Genomic DNA, 24817 nt, shown 5'->3' with positions numbered 1-24817 from the left:
GGTCGAAACCCTGGTGACAGAGTGGAATAGGGAGATCACCGGGGCGATAGACCGGATGGCTCCGAAACGTCCTCTCCCCCTGAATAGAACTCAAACCGCACCTTGGTATACACCACGTCTGCGGGGTTTGAGGCAGGAGGTGAGACGACTAGAACGCCGGTGGCAGAAATCTCGCTCCGAAGATGATTGGACACTGGTTAGAGCAGCAATAGCAGCCTACCAAGTGGCAACAAAGACAGCAAAGAGAGGTTTCTTTGCTGCCTCTATTGCATCTGCAGAATGTTGTCCCAGAAGGTTGTTCCAAGTGGTCCGTAGTCTGGTCGGTCCAGTTACGCAGGAACCCATGGAGCACTCTAAAGCCTCCTGTGATGCATTTGCAAAACATTTTGCTGATAAAATCGATTGCCTGAAGAGCTCAATTCCGTACGCCGTGGATACAGGAAGTGGGCCAGAGATGGCCAGTTGCTATCCGGTCCGGTGGGATTGGTTTCAGCCTCTTCCATCTGAGGAAGTGGACAAGGTGCTCTCTACTGTAAGGCCGACCACCTCTTTGTTTGACCCTTGCCCCACGTGGCTCATTATGGGCTGCAAAGAGAGACTGAGCGAAGGGATCAAGGCGGTGGTAAATGCTTCCTTGGAAGAGGGTGCATTGCCATCTGCCCTCAAGGAGGCGGTAATAAAGCCCATCTTGAAAAAGCCCTCCTTGGATCCCCAAGATTTGAACAACTTTCGCCCAGTCTCTAATCTACCATTTTTGGGCAAGGTGATCGAACGCGTGGTGGCTAAACTGTTACAGACACACTTGGAGGAAGCAGATTATTTAGATCCATTCCAATCGGGCTTCAGGACTGGTCATGGAACTGAAACAGCCTTGGTCGCTCTGGTGGATGATTTGAGGAGGGCGTTGGATGGGGAGAACACTCATTCCTCGTCCTCCTGGATCTCTCAGGCTTTCAATACCGTTGACCACGGTATCCTCTTGGATTGCCTGGAGGGAATGGGAATTGGAGGCACTGTTTTACGGTGGTTCCATTCCTATCTCTCTGACAGGCACCAACGGGTGGCATTGGGAGAGGAGGTTTCGGACCCTTGGCCTCTTAATTGTAGTGTGCCACAGGGTTCTATCCTCTCTCCCATGCTATTTAACATCTATGTAAAGCCGCTGGGGGCCATCATCAGGAGATTTGGGTTGCAGTGCCACCAATATGCAGATGACACTCAGCTCTATCTCTCATTTAAGTCCTCACCGGAGTTGGCTGTGGATACTATTTCCAAGTGCCTGGAGTCCTTAAGTGAATGGATGGGAGGAAACAGGCTGAAACTGAACCCCGACAAGACCGAGGTACTGCTTGTGGGAGACAAGAGAAGATTAGGAGACACTGACCTGGTGTTGAATGGGGTAAGATTGCCCCTAAAGGACCAGGTTCGCAGCCTCGGGGTCATTCTTGACTCCCAGCTGTCCATGGAGGCTCAGGTGTCAGCAGTGAGCAGGGCAGCTTGGTATCAATTACATCTGATACAGAGGCTGCGACCCTACCTTCCGGTCCATCTGCTCCCGCGGGTGGTGCATGCCCTGGTCTCCTCTCGCTTAGACTACTGTAATGCGCTCTGCGCTGGGCTACCCTTGAAGACGGTTCAGAAATTACAACTGGTACAGAATGCGGCGGCACGGTTGATCAAGAACGGCCGCCGCCGGGATCATATCTCTCCAGTGTTAGAAGATCTACACTGGCTACCAGTTGTTTACCGAGCCCAATTCAAGGTGTTGGTGTTAACCTTTAAAGCCCTATACGGTTTCGGTCCAATTTATCTAAAGGAGCGCCTCCTGCATCACCAAATATGCCGCCTGACGAGATCGGCCTCGCAAGACCTTCTCTCGGTCCCACCAGTGAAAACAGCTAGGCTGGTGCGGACCAGAGAGAGGGCATTCTCGATTGTGGCTCCCACCCTCTGGAACTCTCTCCCATATGACCTTTGCCATGCCCCCTCCCTGGTAGGTTTTCGCCAAGGATTAAAAACGTGGCTGTTTCAGCGGGCATACAGGATTCCTAGGTAATTTTAGTTTTTAACGTACAGAAGTGGGTGGGCTGATTATCCGAAGATTGATGTTATAACTGTATTTATATGTTGTATTTATTTTAATCTATGTACGCCGCCTAGAGTGGCCGTTCATTCGGCCAGATAGGCGGCCTAAAAATAAAATTTTATTATTATTATTATTATCTGCGCCTTGTTCCCTACTGCCACTCCTCTGATGGATGGGTTCCTTGTTGCTCATCTGCTATGCCCACTGGCTTGTGTGTGTTGTTGTTCAACGCCAGATTGGTACACAATAAGACCACTCACATCCATGATTTGATTGTGGATGAAGGTGCCGATTTGGTGTGCATTACTGAGACCTTGGAGGGTGAGCTGGGAGGAGTTGATCTGACCCAGCTTTGCCCACCTGGATACTCGGTGCAACACCAGCACAGGCTGCAGGGACTGGGGGGGAGGAGTTGCTGTAGTCTACAGAACTTCCATCTCTGTCACCAGGAAACCACTCTGTCTTGGAGCTGGCTGTGAGGGCCTGCACCTGGTGTCAGGCCGAGGAGACAGTAAACTGGGGTTGCTGCTGGTGTACCATCTACCCTGCTGCTCGGCAGCTTCTCTGACTGAGCTGGCAGAGGCCGTCTCGGCTGTGGTGTTGGAGGAGCTCAGAACGATGGTGCTGGGTGATTTCAATGTGCACGCTGAGGCTGCCTCTAGTGTTCTGGCTCGGGACTTCTTGGCCTCCATGATGGCCATGGGACTGTCTCAAGTTGTCACTGGCCCAATGCATAGGGCAGAGCACACCCTCAACTTGGTTTCTGCTCCAGATGGAGGAAGGGGTGGTCTGCAGATGGGGGGGTGGATGTCACCCCACTCTCATGGTGAGATCACTTCCTGGTGAAGTTTAGATTTATGGCTTGGATCCTTCCCTGAATGCCCTGGGGTAGTTCCCAGTAGATAGAGCAGGTGACCCTGTTGAAGACCTTGTCACGCTGTGGAATAGTGAGGCATGTTGGGCTCTTGACACAGTTGCCCCTGAGCGCCTACTCCAGCATTGTGGAGCCCAGTTTGCCCCTTGGTACACCAGTGAGCTAAGGGCAATGAAATAGGCTGGACGACGGCTAGAGCACAAGTGGCGAAAGATGTGCTGTGAGGCTGATCAGGCACAAGTAAAACATCATAGCCGTGCCTACTGTGTGGTGGTGGGGGCGGTGAAGAAGGCCCACTTCTCTGCCTCCGTCACATCCTCAAGTAGCTGTCCAGTGGAGCTTTTCAGTATTGTCAGGAGTCTGTTGACATCAACTCCAGAAAATGGAGTTTTAGACCCTTTAGAGGCCCACTGTAAATTTTTTGCAAGGCACTTTGAGGGTAAAGTTGCTCGCCTCTGTAGCAGTCTTGATGCCCCCTCCACATCTACTGTAGTCCCCAATGAGGTGTCCAGTGCAATGTCTGCTGCAACTTCTTGGGATCAGATTCAGTTGATGTGGCCTGATGACATAAACAAGGTGCTTGCGATGATGCAGCCAGCAACGTGTCCTCTGGACCCTTGCCCTTCTTGGCTTATTAAAGCTTGCCGAGGGGGTTTGACCAAGTGGATCCAGGGTGTGGTCAACACATCATTACGGGAGGGAGTGGTTCCAGCCACCTTGAAAGAGGTGGTGATCTGACCACTCCTGAAAAAGCCCACCCTGGACCCATTGGTTTGTGACAACTACTGACCGGTTGCAAAAAAACCCCTTATTAGGGAAGGTGATTGAAAGGGTTGTGGGTCAGCAATTGCAAGTACTCTTGGATGAAACAGATTATCTTGACCCATCCCAGTCTGGGTTCAGGTCTGGTTATGGGACTGAATCAGACTTGGTCGCCCTGATGGATGACCTTTATCAGGAGGACAGGGGGAGTGCAACCCTGTTATTCTTACTTGATCTCTCAGTGGCTTTTGATACCATTGACCATAATATCCTTCTGGGCCAACTTGGTGAGATGGGTATTGGAGGCACTGTTTTACAGTGGTTCCGATCCTATCTCAAAGATCACCCTCAGAGAATAGCATTGGGTAACTGTCCTTCACCCCCCTGGCAGTTGTGCTGTGGAGTACCACAGGGTACCATCTTGTCCCCCATTCTGTTTAACGTCTATATGAAGCCCTTGGGAGCAGTCATCGGGAGATTTGGGGTGAGGTGTCAGCAGTATGCTGACGATACCCAGCTCTATTTCTCTGTAATATCTGAATCAGGAGAGGCTGTGCAAGCTCTGGACCACTGCCTGGACTTGGTGGTGGGCTGGATGATGGCCAATAAACTGAGTCTGAATCCTAGCAAGACGGAGGCACTGTGGGTTGGTGATTCCCGAGTTTGGATAATTGGTCAGTTGCCTGTTTTGGATGGGGTTGTACTACCTCTGAAAGAGCAGGTCTGTAGTCTGGGGGTGCTCCTGGATCCATCTTTGTTGCTAGAGGCCCAGGTGACCTCCGTGGCTAGGAGTGCCTTTTACCAGCTTTTACCGTTTCTGGACCAGGATAGCCTGACCACTGTTGTCCACGCACTGGTAACCTCCAGGCTGGATTACTGTAATGCACTCTATGTGTGGTTGCCCTTGAGATTGGTCTGGAAGTTGCAGCTGGTGCAAAATGTGGTGGCAGGACTACTCACTGGGGCAGGGTATCACCAACATGTCACCCCACTGCTGAAAGAATTACACTGGCTGCCCATTTGCTACCGGGCCAAGTTCAAGGTTCTGGTTTTGGTGTACAAAGCCCTATGTAGCTTGGGACCAGGATATCTGAAAGATCGTCTTACCCCTCATATACCCAGTTGATCACTGTGCTCTGCAGATGAGGGTCTCCTGCAGATACCATCTTATCAGGAGGTCCATTCCGCACAACATAGGACGCGGATCTTTAGTGTTGTGGCACCTATCCTTTGGAATTACCTCCTCTTAAATATTAGACAGGCGCCATCTCTGTTATCTTTTTGGTGCCTACTGAAGACCTTCCTCTTTCAACAAGCATTTTAAATAGAGACCTTATCCCAGTCTGCATCTGTGTTGGAATTACTTTTTTAGATGTTTTAAAGCTTTTAAAAAAATATTTTTTAAAAGATGCTTTGTTTTAATATGTTTTTAAAGATGTTTTGTTTTAAGGTCTTTTGTTTTTAAGATGTTTTATTTATTTATTTCATTCCATTTCTATACCGCCCTTAGCCTATGGCGGTTCACAGCAAGGAATAAAATACAATACAGTAAAATAAAAATCAGGTAAAATCACTAAAAACATACAGCTTGAGCATGTAACACTTGGTATAAAATTAACTTAATAATAAACATTAGACATTAAAATTCTATTAAAAACAGAAGAGAAAAACCAGACATAATAAAACACTGAAACTTGTGTTTCAGTACGAGAAAGATAAAAGAGAAGCCAATATACAAGATGTGTAGGTGTTGGCAACTGTCATTTCATAAATTGTGAACAGCTATTCAGTGTAGATACTGGCCCAATAAATGTTAAAAGTAAATCCTATTGTGGCTTACTCCTAAAGAAGTGCATAGTATTTGAAGGTTACATTTTCCTGAGTGGTTTATTTATTTATGGGTCATTTATATACTGCTTTTTTAGAGTGTTTTTAGTATTTTTGTTTGCCGCCCTGGGCTCTTTCTAGGAGGAAGGATGAGATATACATTTAATAAATAAACAAATAAATAATTAATATATATATACTGCTTTTCAAACAAGATCCAAAGCAGTATTAACTATCAAACAGCTAGCCACTGAAAAATCCATAGCTTTTCCTCTGTTTTGTAATTATTAGTTTTGGCAAATGAAAAAAAAAGCACACAAACCAGAAAATGTGTTTACAGCATCTTTGAGGTCATTAATTCAATAATAGCATCTCTGCTGGAATAAATTGTAGGTTACTGAACTGGTAGGGATGATGCAGCAGTGTGGCTTGTCAAAGTCTCCCTAGAAACAACTACCAAATTTTAATTTAACTTCGCTGAGAAAGGAAGTGGATAATATAGGTTGTCAAATTTAAATACAGATGAGTTATCCTGTTGTCTCAGCATGATATATGATAGGAAGAATTATATTTAAGGTAAGAAAAAAGTAGGATATGATATATAACATTTCTGAATGAGATAAAGTATAGTGAATCGGCCTGTGCTGCCTAATGTAATGTACCAAGAATTTACTCACCATATGACCCATGACTTTAGCACAGTGTGAACAAGCACATTACATGCTTAATTCAGGCTCAATACAACTTTTTAAAAATGAGTTTCTACCTATAGTAGACTTTGACTTGTAAGAAATTAGTATTACAATGAACATAGCTATTAAACATTTTCAGACTTTATTTTATGTACTTTGGCAAGTTATTTGTACTTCTGCAGATATTAATCATACACACAGATGCTGAGAAATCAGTGCTTTCCATTGTTTCTGATCTCGCTGAACGCTGCTGTGAGCATGTGCTGCTGATCAATTCCTACTTTGTCTCAGTCTTCTCTCAAAAGAGGGTCCATGACCCTCCCAGCAAATGTGAAGTACAAGTTGAAGGGGCAGGATTGCAGCTTGAGAGGAATAGACAAATGATCAACGAATATCTAATTACTTTGAATGAGTTCAAATCTCCAGGGCCCGATGAACTGCATCCTAGAGTAATGAAAGAACTGGCTGAACAACTCTCAGAACCACTGTCTATTATCTTTGCAAAATCATGAAGGATGATTGAAGTGTCAGATGACTGGAGGAGGGCTAATGTTGTCCCTATCTTCAAAAAAGGCAAAAAGGAGGAACCTGGGAATTACATACCAGTCAGTCTGACATGAATCCCTGGGAAAATTCCGGAGCAGATTATAAAGTGGTCAAGCTGAAGGCACCTTGAAAACAATGCAGTGATTACTAGAAGCCAATATGGATTTGTCAAGAACAAATCCTGCCTGTCCAATCTTATCTCATTTTTTGATCAGGTAACCTCCCTGGTAAACTGTGTGCTGTGACTAATGATGCAGCTCGGTCAAAGCCAAAAGGAAGCTCAGAGGCTGATGCGCACAGATGCAAAAGGAGAGTCCAGAGTTGTATGACACACACAATAGTAACATGGAATTTTTGAAGCATGAACCAGGGAAAGTTAGTAATTGTCAAGCAAGAAATGGAACGTATCAACATTACAATACTTGGTGTGAGCAAACTAAAATGGACGGGAATGGGACATTTTCAATCAGGCAACTACAAAATATTTTATGCAGGAAATGAGAAATTAAGAAGAAATGGGGTTGCTTTAATAGTGAGAAGTGATATAGCAATTAGGAGCTACAATGCAAGGTCTGAGCGAGTTATATCAATGAGATTAAACGGGAAACCTATCAACATAACCATCATCTGTCTGCGCTCCGACGGCAAATGCAGAAAAAGAGGAATTGGAGAGATTTTATGCAGAAGTACAGGAGGAAATTGATCACACACCAAAACAAGATGTGCTGATAATCATGGGGGATTGGAATGCAAAAGTAGAGAACAGAGAAGAATTAGGAATTGTGGGGAAATAAGGCCTAGGAGACAGAAACGAAGCAGGAGAAAGACTTATTGAATTCTGTGAAGCCAATAATTTGTTTCTTACGAACACATTTTTTGAACAACCGAAAAGACAGCTGTACATGTGGACATCACCAAATGGTTAACATAGGAATCAAATTGATTATATAATTGGTAGCAGAAGATGGAGAAGTTCCATATTTTCTGCGAAAACAAGACCAGGAGCAGACTGTGGTACAGATCATGAACTGGTTGTATCGAAAATCAGAGTAAAGCTAAAGAAGCACAACAAAGCAATCATAATGCCAAAATACAATTTAAATAACATCCCAGAAGTATATAGAGATTAAATAAGGAACAGGTTTGAGGCTTTAAACTTAATTGACAGAGAACCTGAACTATGGAATGAAGTCAGAGACGGTATCAAGGAAGAATGCAAAAAGACAATAACTCTAGTTAAAAAGAGAGAAAGACCTCAATGGATGACTGAAGAAACTCTTCAAATGGTTCAAGAGAGAAGGAAAGCAAAAGCAAAAGGAGATAGAAACACAGTCAGAACCCTAAATGCAACAATACAGCGACGAGTACATAGGGACAAAGAGAACTATTACAATATAGAAATAGAAGAGGACAACAAAAAGGGTAGAACAAGAGCCCTGTTCCAAAAGATTAGACAAATGAAAGGGAAATTTAAACCAAGAGGAGGGATGTTGAATAATCAACAGGGGAACACACTGACTGACTGAGATGAAATAAAAGGAAGATGGAAGCAATACACTGAAGAACTCTATAAGAGAGAAGCCAAGATGACAGATTCATTCACGGAGGAACCGTATGATGAAGATCCAGAAATTTTAGAAAGTGAGGTGAAAGCTGCTCTTAAAATACTTGGAAGAAACAAATCACCAGGAATGGATGGCATACCAATAGAGTTGCTAGAAGCTACTGAGACTGAATCTGTCCAAATTTTGACAAAAATTTGTCAAGAAATATGGAAAACTAAACAATGGCCCACAGACTGGAAGCATTCCATATACATCCCAATTCCAAAGAAAGGGGATCCCAGGGAATGCAGTAATTATCGAACTATTGCCTTAATATCTCATGCAAGTAAAGTAATGCTCAAGATTCTACAACAAAGGCTCTTACCATATATGGAGCGAGAAATGCCAGACGTCCAAGCTGGATTTAGAAAGGGAAGAAGTACCAGAGATCATATCGCAAACATACGTTGGATAACGGAACGGACCAAGGAATTTCAGAAGAAAATCACCCTGTGCTTTATAGATTACAACAAAGCCTTTGACTGTGTAGATCATGAAAAACTATGGAATGCTTTAAAAGAAATGGAGGTGCCGCAGCATCTGATTGTCCTGATGCGCAACCTATACTCTGCACAAGAGGCTACTGTAAGGACAGAATATGGAGAAACTGATTGGTTCCCCATTGGAAAGGGTGTGACAGGGTGTATTTTATCACCCTATTTATTTAATCTATATGCAGATCATACGGAAAGCGGGATTGGACCAAGATGAAGGAGGTGTGAAAACTGGAGGGAGAAATATCAATAATTTAAGATATGCAGACGAGATACTACTAGCACAAACCAGTAATGATTTGAAACGAATGCTGATAAAAGTTAAAGAGAAAGCACAAAAGCAGGACTACAGCTGAACGTCAAAAAGACTAAAGTAATGACAACAGAAGATTTATGCAACTTTACAGTTGACAATGAGGACATTGAACTTGTCAAAGATTATCAATACCTCGGCACAGTCATTAACCAAAATGGATACAATAGTCAAGAAATCAGAAGAAGGCTAGGACTGGGGAGGGCAGCTGTGAAAGAACTAGAAAAGGTCCTCAAATGTAAAGATGTATCACTGAACACTAAAGTCAGGATCATTCAGACCATGGTATTCCCGATTTCTATGCATGGATGTGAAAGTTGGACAGTGAAAAAAGCGGATAACTCCTTTGAAATGTGGTGTTGGAGAAGAGCTTTGCGGATATCATGGACTGCGAAAAAGACAAATATTGCATGTTAGAACAAATTGAACCAGAACTGTCACTAGAGGCTAAAATGATGAAACTGAGGTTATCATACCTTGGACACATCATGAGAAGACATGATTCATTAGAAAATATAATAATGCCTGGAAAAACAGAAGGGAGTAGAAAAAGAGGAAGGCCAAACACGAGATGGATTTATTCCATAAAGGAAGCCACAGACCTGAATTTACAAGATCTGAACAGAGTGGTTCATGACAGATGCCCTTGGAGGTCACTGATTCATAGGATCTCCATAAGTCGTAGTTGACTTGGAGGCACATAACAACAACAAAGTGTGGGAATGCTGTGGTCATAATATATCTCAACTTCAGTGCTATTCTAGGCTGCATTAACAGAAGTACAGTTTCAAAATCATGTGAAGTACTAGGTCCCCTCTATTCGGCACTGGTTAAGCCTCATTTTGAGTACTGCATCCAGTTCTGGACACTGCACTTTAAGAAGGATGCAGACAAACTGGAACAGGTTCAGAGGAGGGCAACAAGAATGATCAGGGGACTGGAAACAAAGCCCTATGAGGACAGAATGAAAGAACTGGGCATGTTTAGCTTTGAGAAGAGAAGAGAAGAGGAGGGCCAGTATATCTTTTTGATCATCCCAGAGTTCAGGACATTTCCTAATGGTTAGAGCAGTACGACAATAGAACCAATGACCTAGGGAGGTGGTGGGCTCTCCAATACTGGAGGTGTTCAAGAGGCAGCTGGACAACCACCTGTTGGGTATGCTTTAATTTGGATTCCTGCATTGAGCAGAGGGATGGACTTGCTGGTCTTATAGGGCCCTTCCAACTCTACTATTCTATGATTCTATTCACCAATAGGCAAAAAACTTTGTGGTTTAATAATGTACCTATAGCCAACAAATATTTCTATCAACCTTTAAAAAGCAGGGAAATTGTGCAGCTATAGTGAATGCACTAGAGGAGCAGGAGACCTGACCTCCTCTTTGAGATATTGTACTGCCCTACACATTTGTCAAAATGCACACACAATTTGGGTTGGTCTTCACAGTCCAATCCACTTCCTCTGTAGCTTGGAAGAATTTGGTAACATGTGCCTCTGAACATATGGCACCTGCCACCTCCAAAGATGGAGAATTACTTTTTTGTATGTTTGTTGGTGTTCTTCTTACTTTACTTCTTTTCTGTGTTAGTACTACTTCTACAGGGAAACTAACCTAGAAAATTATATTCCTCTCATTATTCATCCTAGAAATCTATGTCAATTTTTTTTTAATTTCAAAGCATTTCTATTGCTCAATGTCATATGATGGCGCAGAGAGAGCCTTTTCAAACTGGAGATTATGCTCTATTTCTATTTTGGATGCATTAACAGTTGAATCTGAAACTGCAGTTTGATGTAATATCAGATTGATTACAATATGTTGCTACTTAAGCGGGAAAAAACAAAGTTGGTCTGCCCAAGATGCATGTGTTCAGCCTGCTATGCTTACACCACCCCACTTAAGGAAGGGTGGGCATGGTCAATTAAAAACATAGAGCACAGCTAGATTTCTGCTAGAATATATTTCACCTTCTACTGTTTTATCTTGTGCAAACTGAGACACTCCTCATGTCCATTGGAAACTATTCTGCAGAACAGTCAGTGCCATTTTTCCACAATTGTTTTTGGAGCTTTTTTTTAGTGTTGCAAAATGTTGTTGTAGTCCATGTATTCACAGAAACAGAATCAAAAGAGAATGATTTACTATAGGAAACTTCACTCAAAGTGAAAAGTAAATCAAACATATTTAAAGAGACTCTCTGAACTATATCCCACCTTTTTATTCTACAGCAGGCACATGTAGCCTCCCACCCAAATTTAAACTAAAGCTGTCCCTGACCACATCCACACCAGACCTTTATTTCACTTTATGGCTTCTCCCAAAGAATCCTGGGAAGTGTAGTTAGTGAAGGGTACTGAGAGTTGATAGGAGATGCTCTGTTCCCCACATAGAGCTTCAGTCAGAGCGGCTGACTGTTAAACCACTCTGGCCACTGGAGCTCTGTGAAGGGAATAGGAGTCTCCTCTCAGCACCCTTTACAAACTACTCTTCCCAGGATTCTTTGGGGGAAGTCATGACTGTCTCAAGTGAAATCAAAGTCTGGTATGGGTGTGGCCCCCTGATTAGGCAAGTCCAGCAGCTGAGTCTGGCTTTTAGAACACTGACAGTTGGTTCTTACTGAGCATTGCTGCCATTATCATTGAGTTCAATGCAAAAAATTAACTTTTAAAGTGCAGAAGATGCAGGTCAGAGTATGGGGCAAGGTCAGTAATAGGATTACAGGTCCTCTGTGAACATGGCTGATTTTTAATGAATTTCAACAGATTATGAGAACTCTGATAGAAAAAAGTCCAAAAGGAGTCTGGTTTCTCTCTCTCTTTTTACATTTTGAACTCTCAATTCTCTCTGACTGTTTTGTGTATCCAACAGATTTTATACCCTGAGCAAGTCGGCTTCCGTAAAGGCTCCTCTCCAATCGATCATTGCCTAACACTCCATTTCCTGGCAAAACAGTCCATCGCCGGTCCTACCCGACATCTGTATGTAGCATTTGTAGATTTGGCCGCAGCGTTCGACTCGATCGATAGGAATGCTTTATGGCACAAACTGTATCATCTGAACATCGACCCCCGCTTGCTATACCTTATTCGTATTTTATACACTAACACCTTTGCTATAGTTAGAGCTCCCCATTCTGGAGTCCTATCTGATCCGATACCTGTGGACAGAGGTGTCAAACAAGGATGCCTCTTAGCTCCCCTGCTCTTTAATTTGTTTCTAAATGATATCATTCCTTTTTTATCCGGACCTCAATTTTTCTCCCCCTCTATCGGCCAAAGGAAAATACCGACACTTCTCTATGCCGACGATATGGTCCTTCTTTCCCTAGTTCCAATTGGACTTAGAAAGATGTTGAGATCCCTACAGTCCTATTGTTATAAGGAAAAACTCAACATTAATTATGATAAAACCAAAGTTTTAGTTTTTGGGAAAAGATTCAAAGGACATCGCTGGCATATAGCTGATCATCAGTTAGAACAACCTCGAGAACTTAAGTACCTGGGTATTTATTTTTCAGATACCCTTTCCTGGCAATATCACCGACAATATATTAAATCGCACACGGTTAAGACAACAGGGACAATTTTAAAATTTTCTCGTTCTGTCGGGGGCGGTCAGATTCACCCTACTTTAAAGATCTTTAAAGCAAAGGTGATCCCACAAATCCTATATGGAGTAGCCGTATGGGGCTGGGATTATAATATCGTAACAGCCCTGGAAACTATACAAAATAGTTTTCTCAGGCGCTTGTTATCTCTCCCTGTGGGAACCTCTGCAGCGATGACTCGAATTGAGACGGGCTCCCCCCCACTGATGGCTCTCATACATTTTACCCTTCTGAAATTTTTGAGAACACTCAATGGGCCCCAGCCCAGGACATTATTACAATTATGTTTTGACCACCCATTCGCTTCTATCTTATGGCGCTCTAAATTAACTAAACTACTATCAACTTACCACCTTTTAGAGCAGGATTTCAACGCAACGCCAAATAATAAATCTCTACGTGAATACATATTCCTCCACTCTATGAACCAGGATAGGCTATCCTCCATCAACTCAAAGGTATCTCCCTGGTACTGGCGATTTAAGCTGGACCCCCACTGCTCTACTTATCTCCTTCAACCAATACCCCTTGTCCTTAGACGGGCGTTTACAGCCCTACGTTTTTTCTCCTTACCAAATGCAGACAGGGAAGGTCGACTAGCCGGTGTCCCTAAGGACCAAAGGAATTGTGTCTGTGGCTCACCCTCGGCGGAAGACCTTCCCCACGTTTTGCTCTACTGCCCAATTTATACTCAGCCCAGAAATAGATTTCTTAGTAAATGGTTAGAAATCCCTCAGCTTGATTCACTTGATGGAAAAATCATTTTTTTAATGTCAGATCATAACTTGGAAGTAACCCACAAAGTAGCTCTTTTTGTAATAGCAGCAAGAAAACTTAGGGTCAATTACATTGCCCTTCGAGATATTACATAGGCAAGTTCTCTTACATGAGATCCCTGCTTAAATGCTTCCCTTTTAAATGTCTCCATTTGATTTTAAAGTATTGTATATGTATTGTTTTAATTTGTGTTGGCCTTTGGTCCTGCAAACAAATCAATAAAGTAAAAGTTTTGTGTATCGCCATGAAAATTTAGAGGTTTGTTAAGCAAGCGTTTCTGAGTTCAGGAGTATAAGTGTTGTCAGGTTTTGTTCTGAAATGAGCTTATGGGAAGCAGCAGAATGGCATGAGGGTTATTTTCAATTTAACACTGTGGAACGCGAAAAATCTCTGCTGATTATAGTATACAGCCACTCTCATGGCTGTATAATAACATACATCAGTCTTCCCCTAACTGGTGACCTCCAGATGTTTCTGGACTACAACACCCCTAATCCCTAATCATTTTCATGCTGGCTGGGGCTGATGTGAGTTGAAGCCGAACAACCTCTGGAGGGCATGGGATTGGAGAAGGGTGATCTAAACAAGATTCTATTTGGGGAACCTCAACCTGGGGACTGAATGTGTCTCTCCAGGCCTCCCTATCCTGTCCACAGGATTCTTTGCAGTCTATGCTCTCCCCAGGCCTGCTCCATGCTTTCCTCTAGTACTTTTGCCTGGCTGGAATATGTCCTTGAACTCGTGTGTGTGTGTGTGTGTGTGTGTGTGTGTGTGTGTGTGTGTGTGTGTGTGTGACAGAGAGAGAGAGAGAGAGAGAGAGAGAGAGAGAGAGAGAGAGAGAGAGAGAGAGAGCTATGATGAAAGTTAATGGTGGAGCACCACAATGAGCCTATGTTGTGCTGGGCTTGACAAAGGCTTGGGAATTTCGACACAAGAAACATGATGTCTGACTCCTTTTTTCCCCAAGACCTATCACTGATGTGCTACCAATCGTGATTGTTAGCGATCCAACCTGAGTCATTGGCTGTGTCCCTTCCTAGAGATTCTTTCCCAAAAAGTACCCAGGGAAGGGAAGGGAAATAGGCACTGGGGAGGGCTCCAGAGGCATCATTGAAGTACTAAAGAGCCTCAACTCAAAATGCCCCCCAATTAAAATGATTCATTGTATTATTGTTGCTATATAATTTTAATTAGACCCACTACAAATCTGTCGGGGGGGTGTTCTGTCATTCCTGGCCATGGCTGCCACCTAGACATCCAAGAATCTGATCGGTTGGGGGGTAATTTCATCAGCAGTGCTCCACCCACCTGTTAGAACCTATTTGCAGTTTAAATAGTTGGCACATTTGTTATCTACAAAAAGATCCTTGGGAAACTGTACCTTTTCTGCTCATGAAGGGATGTCCTGTGGAAACACATACAATCATGTCTCTTTCTATTTCATCCCATGACTGCAGCTGCTCACCATCAGGTGTGTACAATGTCTTTGCAGGCTGTTGCAGTTTTAGCTGTGTTGTACAACTGTCAAGTAGCTAAAACATAAAAACTGCATTAGTATTCAGTTGTCCATGTTGGTTTCTGATGTCAGCTTGCAAGTTAGAAAATACTGGCTTCCAGTTCATTAGTTACAACAGAAGGTACATGCCTACAATAGCTAATTTCAAGGGAAGTGTTATACATAGTCAAAATGTTGGACACAGCCTTGAATTCCTCTCACACGTAGACTTATGACAGAAGATAAGCACATCTTTGCCTGAGAGTCAAGGATTGGATTGAGATCTCACAATTTAATGTTGGTGGAATAAAGCAAAATTGCATGAGGAGACGTATTAAAAAGTACTGAATATCTCATATCTACTGCCTGTATTAGGGGAGAAATAATCAATGCGCACAGTTCAAGACCCAACTGTATGTACTTGTATCTTATTCAGAATTTTTTTATGTGGTACGTTTATATCATAGCTTTCTTGGAACTCAAGGTGGTGAGTACACAGAATTCTCAGGTGGCTTCCTATTCAGGTACTGACTAGATCTAGACCTGCTTAGCTTCAGGAAGGCAGCTGGGCAAGGACTTAGCTCTGTGGTACAGCACATAGGCTTTGAATTTAGAACAGGGATAGCCAACATAGTGCTCTCCAGAGGTTTGGACTACAGCTTCCATAATCACTGACCATTAGGAATGCTAACTGGAGCAGATGGAAATTGTAGTCCAAAACATCTGGAGGACACCATGTTGACTATCCCTGATTTAGAAGGTCTGAGTTTCAGTCCCTGGCATCCCTCTGCTTAAGTCCTTGGAGAGCTGCTGCATACTAGGCTAAACAGATCAAATGACTGTCCATTATAAGGCAGTTGCTTAGTATGCAGTTGTAAAGGCACAGAAATAAGTGCCACTGAGTTCAGCGGGGCTGTTTCCATGAAAGTGTCCATAGGATTTGAGCCTTAGTAATTAAACAGAGAGAGGATTCAGATAAAAGCAACAGAGAAGATGCTGGAATTAAATAGCATGATATATAAAAACGTTTTAATATTAAGAACTGGTGCCTGAATTTGCTCATTTTTATCTTCTCTTCCTATCCTTTATTTCCTGATGAGTTGCATCTTTTAGATTCTAAGCCTGTGGGCAGGGACTGTCTTGTTTGTTACTGATCTTATGCAAGTTTCATCCCAGAGTTCTTTCCCACATACAAACCTTCCCAAATATATTTTTAGATATGGAACAAGTTTACAGGAGCAAACCCGATATTTAAATATCAGTCTCAACATGAAAGCAGGTGTGCCTTTGCCCTGTCCCATGGGGCACTATAAAGCATCTCCATACTATACCATGCCATCAGGCTGACCTTAAATACTGGCCATGCTGCCCTCCAGATGAAATCATTGTTTGATTGCATAGTACATCCCATCCCTCAATGCAGTATGGGATCAGTCCGTTGCCTGTATGGAGCTTAATAGGAATTTGAGGGATGTTCTCTTACAGGTCACAGCACACCTTTTTTGCCTACTTATAATGCAGATCTGGCTAACTGAATATGTTTCAGAAGCAAGTGGTGCAAGCATGTAGGGGGTTTAGCTTGGCCACACAGGTGAGCACTTGGGGGCATCAACAATGAAGAAATATTTTCCCAACCTCGCCTTCCTTGCAGGCTGGCTTGAGGAGGAAATATTCAAGAGTAATTAGACCATGGACACCTGGAGTTTCAACTCTCCAAATGCTGGATGAGGAGGGGAATGCATTTCTCAGATGTCCTCATCTGAACCTTAAGGTCAGAGTCAGGATGGGCACTGATCAGCCAACACCCTGACTTGTTGCCTGGAGCTGAAGTGGTACTGTCCGGATGAGAGAGTAGGATCTTTCCCTAACCCTTTCACCAAGTCAGGTGTTAAGTTAATTTTGTTGCAGATTTCTGGTTCTAATAAAATTTGTGACCTTAAACATCCATGTCTCATATTGTCATTCCTGGGCATATGCACAATAAATAGGATGGTCTAAAAAAGTATGGTTTCTTCTGCTTTACCTCTGAAATTGTTTTTCCCCAGGCATGAGTTCCTTGCTCAGGTGTACATCCGTTCACATAAGCCCACACTCTTTTGGTTGTAGGCTGCTTGTAGAGCTCTCTGTGACTTTTTGTAAGCAGTTTAGGAGAAAATGGAGAGCTTCTTTTGAACTGTAAGGCTTGAAGCTCTGAAAGGTGCATCTAATATGAAATACAGTAGTTTCAAAGTCATGAAGTTAGCATGGGATAATACCCTTAAAATAGCACTATTTGTTCATCTTAGGGAGCAAGCATAATTTAAGCCATTACACACATGAGTTTATTTTTCTAAGGTTCAGCTGTTGTTGTTATGCGCCTTCAAGTTGATTTTGACTTATGGTGACCCTATGAATCAGCAAACTCCAATAGCATCTGTTATAAACCACCCCATTCAGATCTTGTAAGTTCAGGTCTGTGGCTTCCCTTATGGAATCAATCCATCTCTTGTTTGGCCTTCCTACTTTTCTACTCCCTTCTGTTTTTCCCACCATTATTGTCTTTTCTAGTGAATCCTGTCTTCTCATTATGTGTCCAAAGTATGATAACCTCAGTTTCATCATTTTAGCTTCTAGTGATAGTTCTGGTTTAATTTGTTCTAACACCCAATTATTTGTCTTTTTTGCAGTCCATGGTATATGCGCAAAGCTCTCCTCCAACACCACATTTCAAATTAAATTAAATTAGATTAAAATTATTATTTATTCAATTGATATCCCACACCTTCCTCCAAGGAGCAACAAACCATAAGCCTTGGCATTTCATATCGTTCAAACCTGGGCTTGTGGTTTGTTTTCTCCAAGCAAACCATGGGCAGTAAGCCAAGAACAAGCCTTGGCTACCACTCATGGTTTGATTGTGGAAAAACAAACGATAAGCCTAGGTTTGGATGACACAACAAGCCAAAGCTTGTGTTCATTGTTCCTGAAGCAGTGCATCTGGGAGCCAGAAATGAATGCAGTGGGGACTTTTGACTGGGAACTCATTTGTATTAAACCACAGTTAAACATTAACTGTTCTCCTACTGGGAGAAAGGGCGGGATATAAATCTAATAAATAAATAAATAAATAATAAGAACATGATGTGTGAATCAGGCCATTGTTGTTATTTTAATGGTTTTATTGTAAACCAGAAAACAGAGGAGGGGTTCCTAATACAAAAGAGCGGAGTCACAGGAATCAAATGAAGAATAATACTGAGTGAATAAACAAAACAAGGTCACCAAATATTGCCAGAGTACCATCACAAAAAAAGCACTGCTTCTAAGAAAGGTTGTACCTTGCTCCTTCTAGTGTATTAGTGATTTAGGGTGCAATCCTCCTGGTAGTTACGCCAGGCTGAGGGGCTCCAGGATGCAGCATAGCTCCAGCAAAGGAGGAAGGATGTTGGTGCTGCTGGGTTCTGCTGGCAGAAGTCCCCCCTCCCCAGGTACAGCTGTGACCCAGCCAGGAAACTCTGCTGCTACCTGGGCACAGCCAGGGCACAGCCAGGGCTCAGCTGGCTCAGCCAAGACCAGTGCCAGTGGAGCTGGTGGAACACCCCAAAAAGGGACATTCCGGGGTCTGTGTGTCAGGGCAGAACTGAAGGCAAGGCAACCTATGCTGCATCCTGAGCCCATTCATGGCCCAGTCCTACTGCCCTCCATCCTGGCAGCTGATATGCTGGGGAAAGAGTTGGCAGAAGGAAACATGAATTTTCCTTCTGCCAAGCTCTGTCGACACAGCCAGCATCCTCCCCTTCCCATTGGCTCCTCAATGGAGGTTGGATGTGGTGGTCCCTTTCCTGGCTCCAGTTCTGCTGGCTTCTGCCATCCTCCAATGAGTTGGACTGCACCCTTAGTGTTAAAGATAGAACCCACACTGCTGTATGAAGTACAATGTATCCCTTTAGAAATGAATGTTTAATCCACTCCAGTAACTTGCTGGTAAAACAGCAATCTCATGGGGTGTTGTAAATTTATCTCTTCTCTGGAACCTTCTGGGTATTTGGGGGATGAGAAACATGGTAGCCAAAATATTTGGATAAAAAGGGCAAAGAAAAAAGTCTAGGGCAATTCTGCTCTTATCTCTTTATCTCCTCCTATGCAAAGGTATGAAAATTTCCTCTCGCCTTCCTCGCTAGCACAGGAGCTATACTTGGGATAAGCACTTGATTCAAGTTGTTACTACATACATTTTATGTTGCTAGAATGTGAGGACTTGGTTTCTCAAACTACCCAGCACAAAGTGCATTTTCATACCTCTGTATGTTGTATTGTTTCCATGAGCTTCATCTCTTCTTGAGTTTCTTCAGTCCAGCCTCCTTCTACTACCACAGGCTGGAGGGGGCTCTTAGTGGGCACCAAACTAGCTGCTTTAGATTTTGTTATGCGTCGCCCTAAAAGAGGTTTTTTTTAAAAAAAAAATCAGAATGTTTTAATGTGTGGATCTTAGTTTGTTGCTGCAACAGAACAAACAGAACAGAAGTCAGATGGATACCATTCTATTTACAGTGAATGTTTAATATTACAGGCACTACTTAATCCACATATATTGGTTGGGATTCAAAACACCCCATATGTGAGTAGAAAGCATTTCCTCATGTGAACAGGCAAGTGCAATAGTTGCCAATCCTCACCACCATATAACATGGTGCTCCAGAAAATTTTGCCGACAGAAGTGATGAGCTGCAGCAGGGAAGAGGTGATGATGGGAAAACTCTAGAGGATGTAATTCTTGGTGTAAATATGTCTTTATAGTCTATTTTATATCTCATCAACCCATACTCTTTCATGCTAAGTTGCCATTTGAGATCTACAGATTACAGTTTTCTAATGAGATTCTAGGCTAGAGAACTGCAGTTATTTAATGAAGCTTAATTAAACCCAATGATGTAATTACCACATAGTGATAACCACATATATTTTAGCTTCCTATCAAACATGCTAAAAATTACTGTAGATTTCAAAACGACAACAGATTATCTTTCAAGCTCTGTATTATTCTTTTCAAAGTCAATAAATGCACAAGGTGGCTAGAATTAGCCATAGCCAGTTCTAAAGGCAAAATTTAAAATATGACGCTCCCTGTCAACACTATGGACAATGCTATGTATTTAAGAAAACTCTTTTTCTAAGTCAATGTATTGTTCAGTAGAGATGAGGTACCAGCAATGCAGCTGGATTTGTAGAAACAGTGTCCCTGGGAGCATCTCTAGCCTATGGGCCAAATGTGGCCTCCTAGGCCTCCCTTTTTAGCCCACGAAGGCATTTTGGGTAAGCCACACCTACCCACCCTACACCTGACATCAGGTGTCAGGGAGGTAAGGGTGGGGTTTCAAAGGAACAATTGAGAGCTTAGAGTGAGCTTCTGACTGTTCCTTTGCTGGAGCACCACGTGTTCCCACTGCTCATCAGCTGATGGTCCAGCAGGGGGAAGTGGTTTCCATTGAAACCACAGTTAAAATGGAGGGCGGAAATCTCCATTTTAGCAGTGGTTTCAGTGGAAACCACTTCTCTTTCTCAGAGCAGAGGTTCAAAGAGCAGCACAGGGCTGTTTGAAAGCCCATTTGAAAACAGCCCCATACTACATTTTGGAGGTTTAAAAAGCAGGGTGGAGCTATTTGCTAAAGTGCTTTCAAACAGCCTCATGCTGTTCTTTGAAGTCCCAACAACTGGGGCTTCAAAGTGTATCATCACCTGACATCCTAGCGATGGAGGTCCACCCATATGTCAGTTTTGGCCCGCCAGGGGTGGGGAGATTAAGATCTGCCACACCAGCCAGAAAATGTTTCCCAGCCCTTCCGTACAATGACTATATGGATTTGTCAAGTGAAAATCTGAATGGAATATGCATGATCAAGTATGTATGACTTTTGCCATAGGGAAGGTACCTGATGATCTTATTTTGTGTAAATCACAAGACCACTATATTGAGCCTGTGTTAAATCCCTGCCGATTCAAACACCACTTGTAGGAAACTACAGGCCAAGCCCGGACTGCACGTAGCAGAAAGACTAATGTAAGTATAAGAAACCCCTATACAGTATTAGCCTTTGGAGGATGGGTACATTTCCAACATTCTCAGTTTAATACCTCAATCTTGATATATATCACAACTATATATAAAAAGAACATGATGGGAGTTCTACCCACAGTGCAATACTGACCTTGTAGTTGTCTCATTTTGTGTTTCATTGCATCTAGGTCTGCCAGAATTTTATCTTTCTCCAACCACTTCTGTCGTTCTTGCCTCTCTGCATTTTGCAAAGCTGTAATAAAAAAAAAGGTACACATTATTTCAACTACAGTTTGTTTCACAGTGATTTTGCACCCACAGGTCTGTAAAGATTACTGGTTAGCATAATTAGATCTATTTCAGCAAATAGTTTTTCAAGAACTAGATACTGTTAGCAAGTTAAACAGATCCAATTATAAACATGCAATTAAAAGGTAAGTGTCTTCATAAGAAACTCTCTCTGAAAATACTGCAACGCTTAGGAAAGTCTCAGTAGAACATGTGTGGAATGAAAAAACAGACTACTACATTTAAATATTAAACATCTCTTTAAGGCTGCAGTCCAATTCATACTTATGTAGGTCCTATTGAAGTCAGAGGGGCTTACTCCTGCGACAAGATTCATAGGAGTGGTTTGGCAGTAATGTAAGTTTTGTTTGTTTATTTATTTATTTATTACATTTATACTCTGCCTTTCTTTCTATGATAGAAACCCAAGGCGGCTTATATATGGTTGTTGTGTATATTTAAAAAATGATTTGCAACAGAAGTTGTATTTTTGTCAATTACAATTGCCTGTTCGCTATTTCTCGGCTTACAAAGTTACAGCTTTTGTGAATCCCTACTGTGAAACTAGTTCAACATGCCCAAGGGGGCTTTGGACTTGTGCTTCTTAAACAGAATGAACACAGCCTACATCGCAAACCACTTCTGAAACTGATAGCAGTTTTAAAGACTGTAATACAGGGAAGGGAGGGGTGTCTGCCATTCAAAGTAAAGAAATCAGAAATGAAATCAAGCATGACCAAGAAAGATAGCCCTTTGAATCCCAACAAATGTATACATCAACACAATTTTCTGTGTTTAAGTGCTGCTGTAACAATAAAATCTTCATTTTCTTCCATGACTTACTATCCAAAGGCAGGAAAGGTTCTCCACTGGAAACCCAGACCTCAACCGGATTTCTAAGAATGATGGTGACCAAAAAATCATCAATCAAGGTCAAATTATCTGGAGTCATCACTGATGGTGCAGACACGATATTCAGTTTCTCCTCTGTTTGTATAAAAAGAGAAAGTGGTATGATTTATCTTTGGATCTCCTTTGGGCTGTTGTTTCAGTCTCATTTAGTCATCTTTTAAAACTTTCAAATCACACCATATCCTGATTTTATGCTTACATTTGAATATTTAAGGATTGTTCATACCTGAACACTGGGTTACAGTGCCATAGCATCAGCTAAACTCTTACCATGGAAATGGAGACCCTCAATTCTATTGAGTTTGTTGCTTGTAGGAACATAGTAAGCTACTTTATAGTGCCAGACCATTGGTCCGTTTAGCTCAGTATCAGTAGTCCATGAGCTTCATACAGGTGGTCTGCAATGTGTCTGTGAATTTGTGGTTGAAGATGGGAAATAGCACATCCATCACACTGAATATTCATATTGATTTTTAATTTTATTTTTATTCCTTCTTTTATTTCTTATATAAAAATCATACAGCATCTAGTGTAGTGCATTACAATTGCTACAATAGGCAGAAACTAGGGTTTCAGACTGTTTTCTTATCCCTTCCTGGAGATGCCTTTGAATTAAAGTGCATGCTTTACCTCCAAGCTATGGCCCTTACATGAACTAGACCTATATTAAAATCATGAAAAAGATAAAAGGGAAATGTGCCTTCTTGTATCAATCTTAGATAATTATCATAATCTTTGAATATATGCAGTACATATATTTACTCTTCTTTTAACAGGAAAAACATAATTTAAACTTTAAAAAAATCACATATCTTCTTTGTATATTGTATGGCTGCAAAGTGGTAGTTTCTTTTATTTCAATGAGAAAAATGGGTCTCCAGCATACTTTGCAATGGACCATTAGTCTCACATTTAGCTTCACTATTTTCTGACAACTTATTTAGATTTGAATATTTCTTCTGATGTTCTCTCCTTAGCCTTGCTCTCCCATTCCTCTATATATTATGTTCATGGCCTTCTATCCAGTACAAAATAAATATGTCATTAAATAAATATCATTAATAGAGTTTATTTATCCAATAGATATCAGCTATATTTAGTAGATTTCAATGAAATGTTGACTTTTTCTTCTGCTAGGAAGAAGAAATGATGGGCAATTGCCAATCTTTAGTGCAGTAAATTGATGGTTATGATGGTCCTGCCCATTTGGTAGGGGCGGGTTTGCCTACACCCTATTTCTAGGAAGGCTCGGGAAGGTTCCAGAAATTGTGTAAGAGGTCAGGTGGGGTATCTTGACCAATGGGGTAAGGGTTTTGAGCGACTATATATAGCCTGCTCCGCTTTAAGAGCGTGCCTTTTTTGCCTTGCAGCACGTTAAGAAAAGGCTCCTTGGGTGTCCTGCTGCTGACCCTCTATGGTGAATTTTCCTTGTAGAGGTTTCCTGCTTTCTACCGCCGGTACCCTCGCGCCTTGTTTAACTTTGGCCAGGCGTAGGGGAGGGCTATTGGGGGGGTGCTTTCTCATCAGCTGAGAGGCGGGTGTGGGGCTTGCCTATTGGCATTAGTCCCTCATCTTACCTACTTCCCGGGCGTTCTTTCTGTTTGTTGCAGCCTTCCTCTTTTTCCCGCGCGTCAGCTGGGCAGCAGTGTTTGACCGGCTGCCTCGGCTTGCTGGCTGGCTCTGGCGCTGCGGCGCTGAGCCTGCACGTGGCTGCTTCCTGGAGTTCTCCCTCATCGCCTTCCTTTTGTTGGGCCCCCTTTTCCCGCGCGTCAGCTGTGCAGCGGTTGCAGTGTTGCTTGCTAGCTCTACTGCTGCTGCGCTGAGCCTACATGTGGCTTTCTATAGGACTTCTCACACTTTGCCTTCTGTTGTTGGCCCCTTTCCGTTTGTCAGCTCTTCCTGGAGCTGGCTGTTTGCAGGTGCGTTCCAGCACCAATCCCACCCCATTTATTTCAGGGGCCTTCCTTGCACCCTATTGGGGCCTTGCTAGAGTGGGTTTTAAGCAAGTGCTTTGCACAAGCAACCCCCCTTTGTGGATGGTAACCTTCATTAACCCCCCCCTCCATTCAGCCTGCTACATAATTCTTCCACCCCTTTTTGGATTGTGGGGAGTTGGGTTGTTTACCCCTCCCCTTAGCCCCCTCCCTTGTTCCTTTTGCCTCTTTCATGGGGGAGGTGTGAGTTGCTCACAAGGGTGGGGGTGTGTCTGCTTGTTTTGTCTTATTAATTAATTATATATAATATTATTTCATTATTAAATATATAAATAAATAGATACGTACATGAATTAATTTTCAGATATTTCTAGATATATATGATTTTATTATTATTAAATAAATAAATACATGTATTCATTTTAATATTTATAGATATGTATTTAGATTCCCCCCGTTCCTTTTGCTTTTTTCGCGTAGGAGGGGTGAGTAGCTTGGAAGGGGGGGTGTCTGTTTGTTTTGATTTCTTAAATTCTTTATTATATATGGAATGATTTTATCATTATTA

At 42.4% G+C, this 24817-nt stretch overlaps 1 protein-coding gene across 1 annotated transcript in view; it reads right to left on the bottom strand.

Moving 5' to 3' along the window:
- Nucleotides 1-24817, bottom strand: part of DCDC1 (doublecortin domain containing 1) — a 574603-nt gene that overhangs the window by 17318 nt on the left and 532468 nt on the right. Inside the window, 6 exon segments of the mRNA XM_061610560.1 lie at nt 14968-15118; nt 17105-17284; nt 19360-19496; nt 21267-21368; nt 22247-22385; nt 23252-23293. Of these exon segments, the coding sequence (XP_061466544.1) occupies nt 14968-15118; nt 17105-17284; nt 19360-19496; nt 21267-21368; nt 22247-22385; nt 23252-23293 (751 nt within the window).

Source organism: Rhineura floridana, chromosome 2 (genome assembly GCF_030035675.1).
Source record: "Rhineura floridana isolate rRhiFlo1 chromosome 2, rRhiFlo1.hap2, whole genome shotgun sequence".
Lineage (NCBI taxonomy): Eukaryota > Metazoa > Chordata > Lepidosauria > Squamata > Rhineuridae > Rhineura > Rhineura floridana.
Note: the sequence above shows the minus strand (reverse complement) of the source record. Positions and strands in the feature narration are given on the sequence as shown.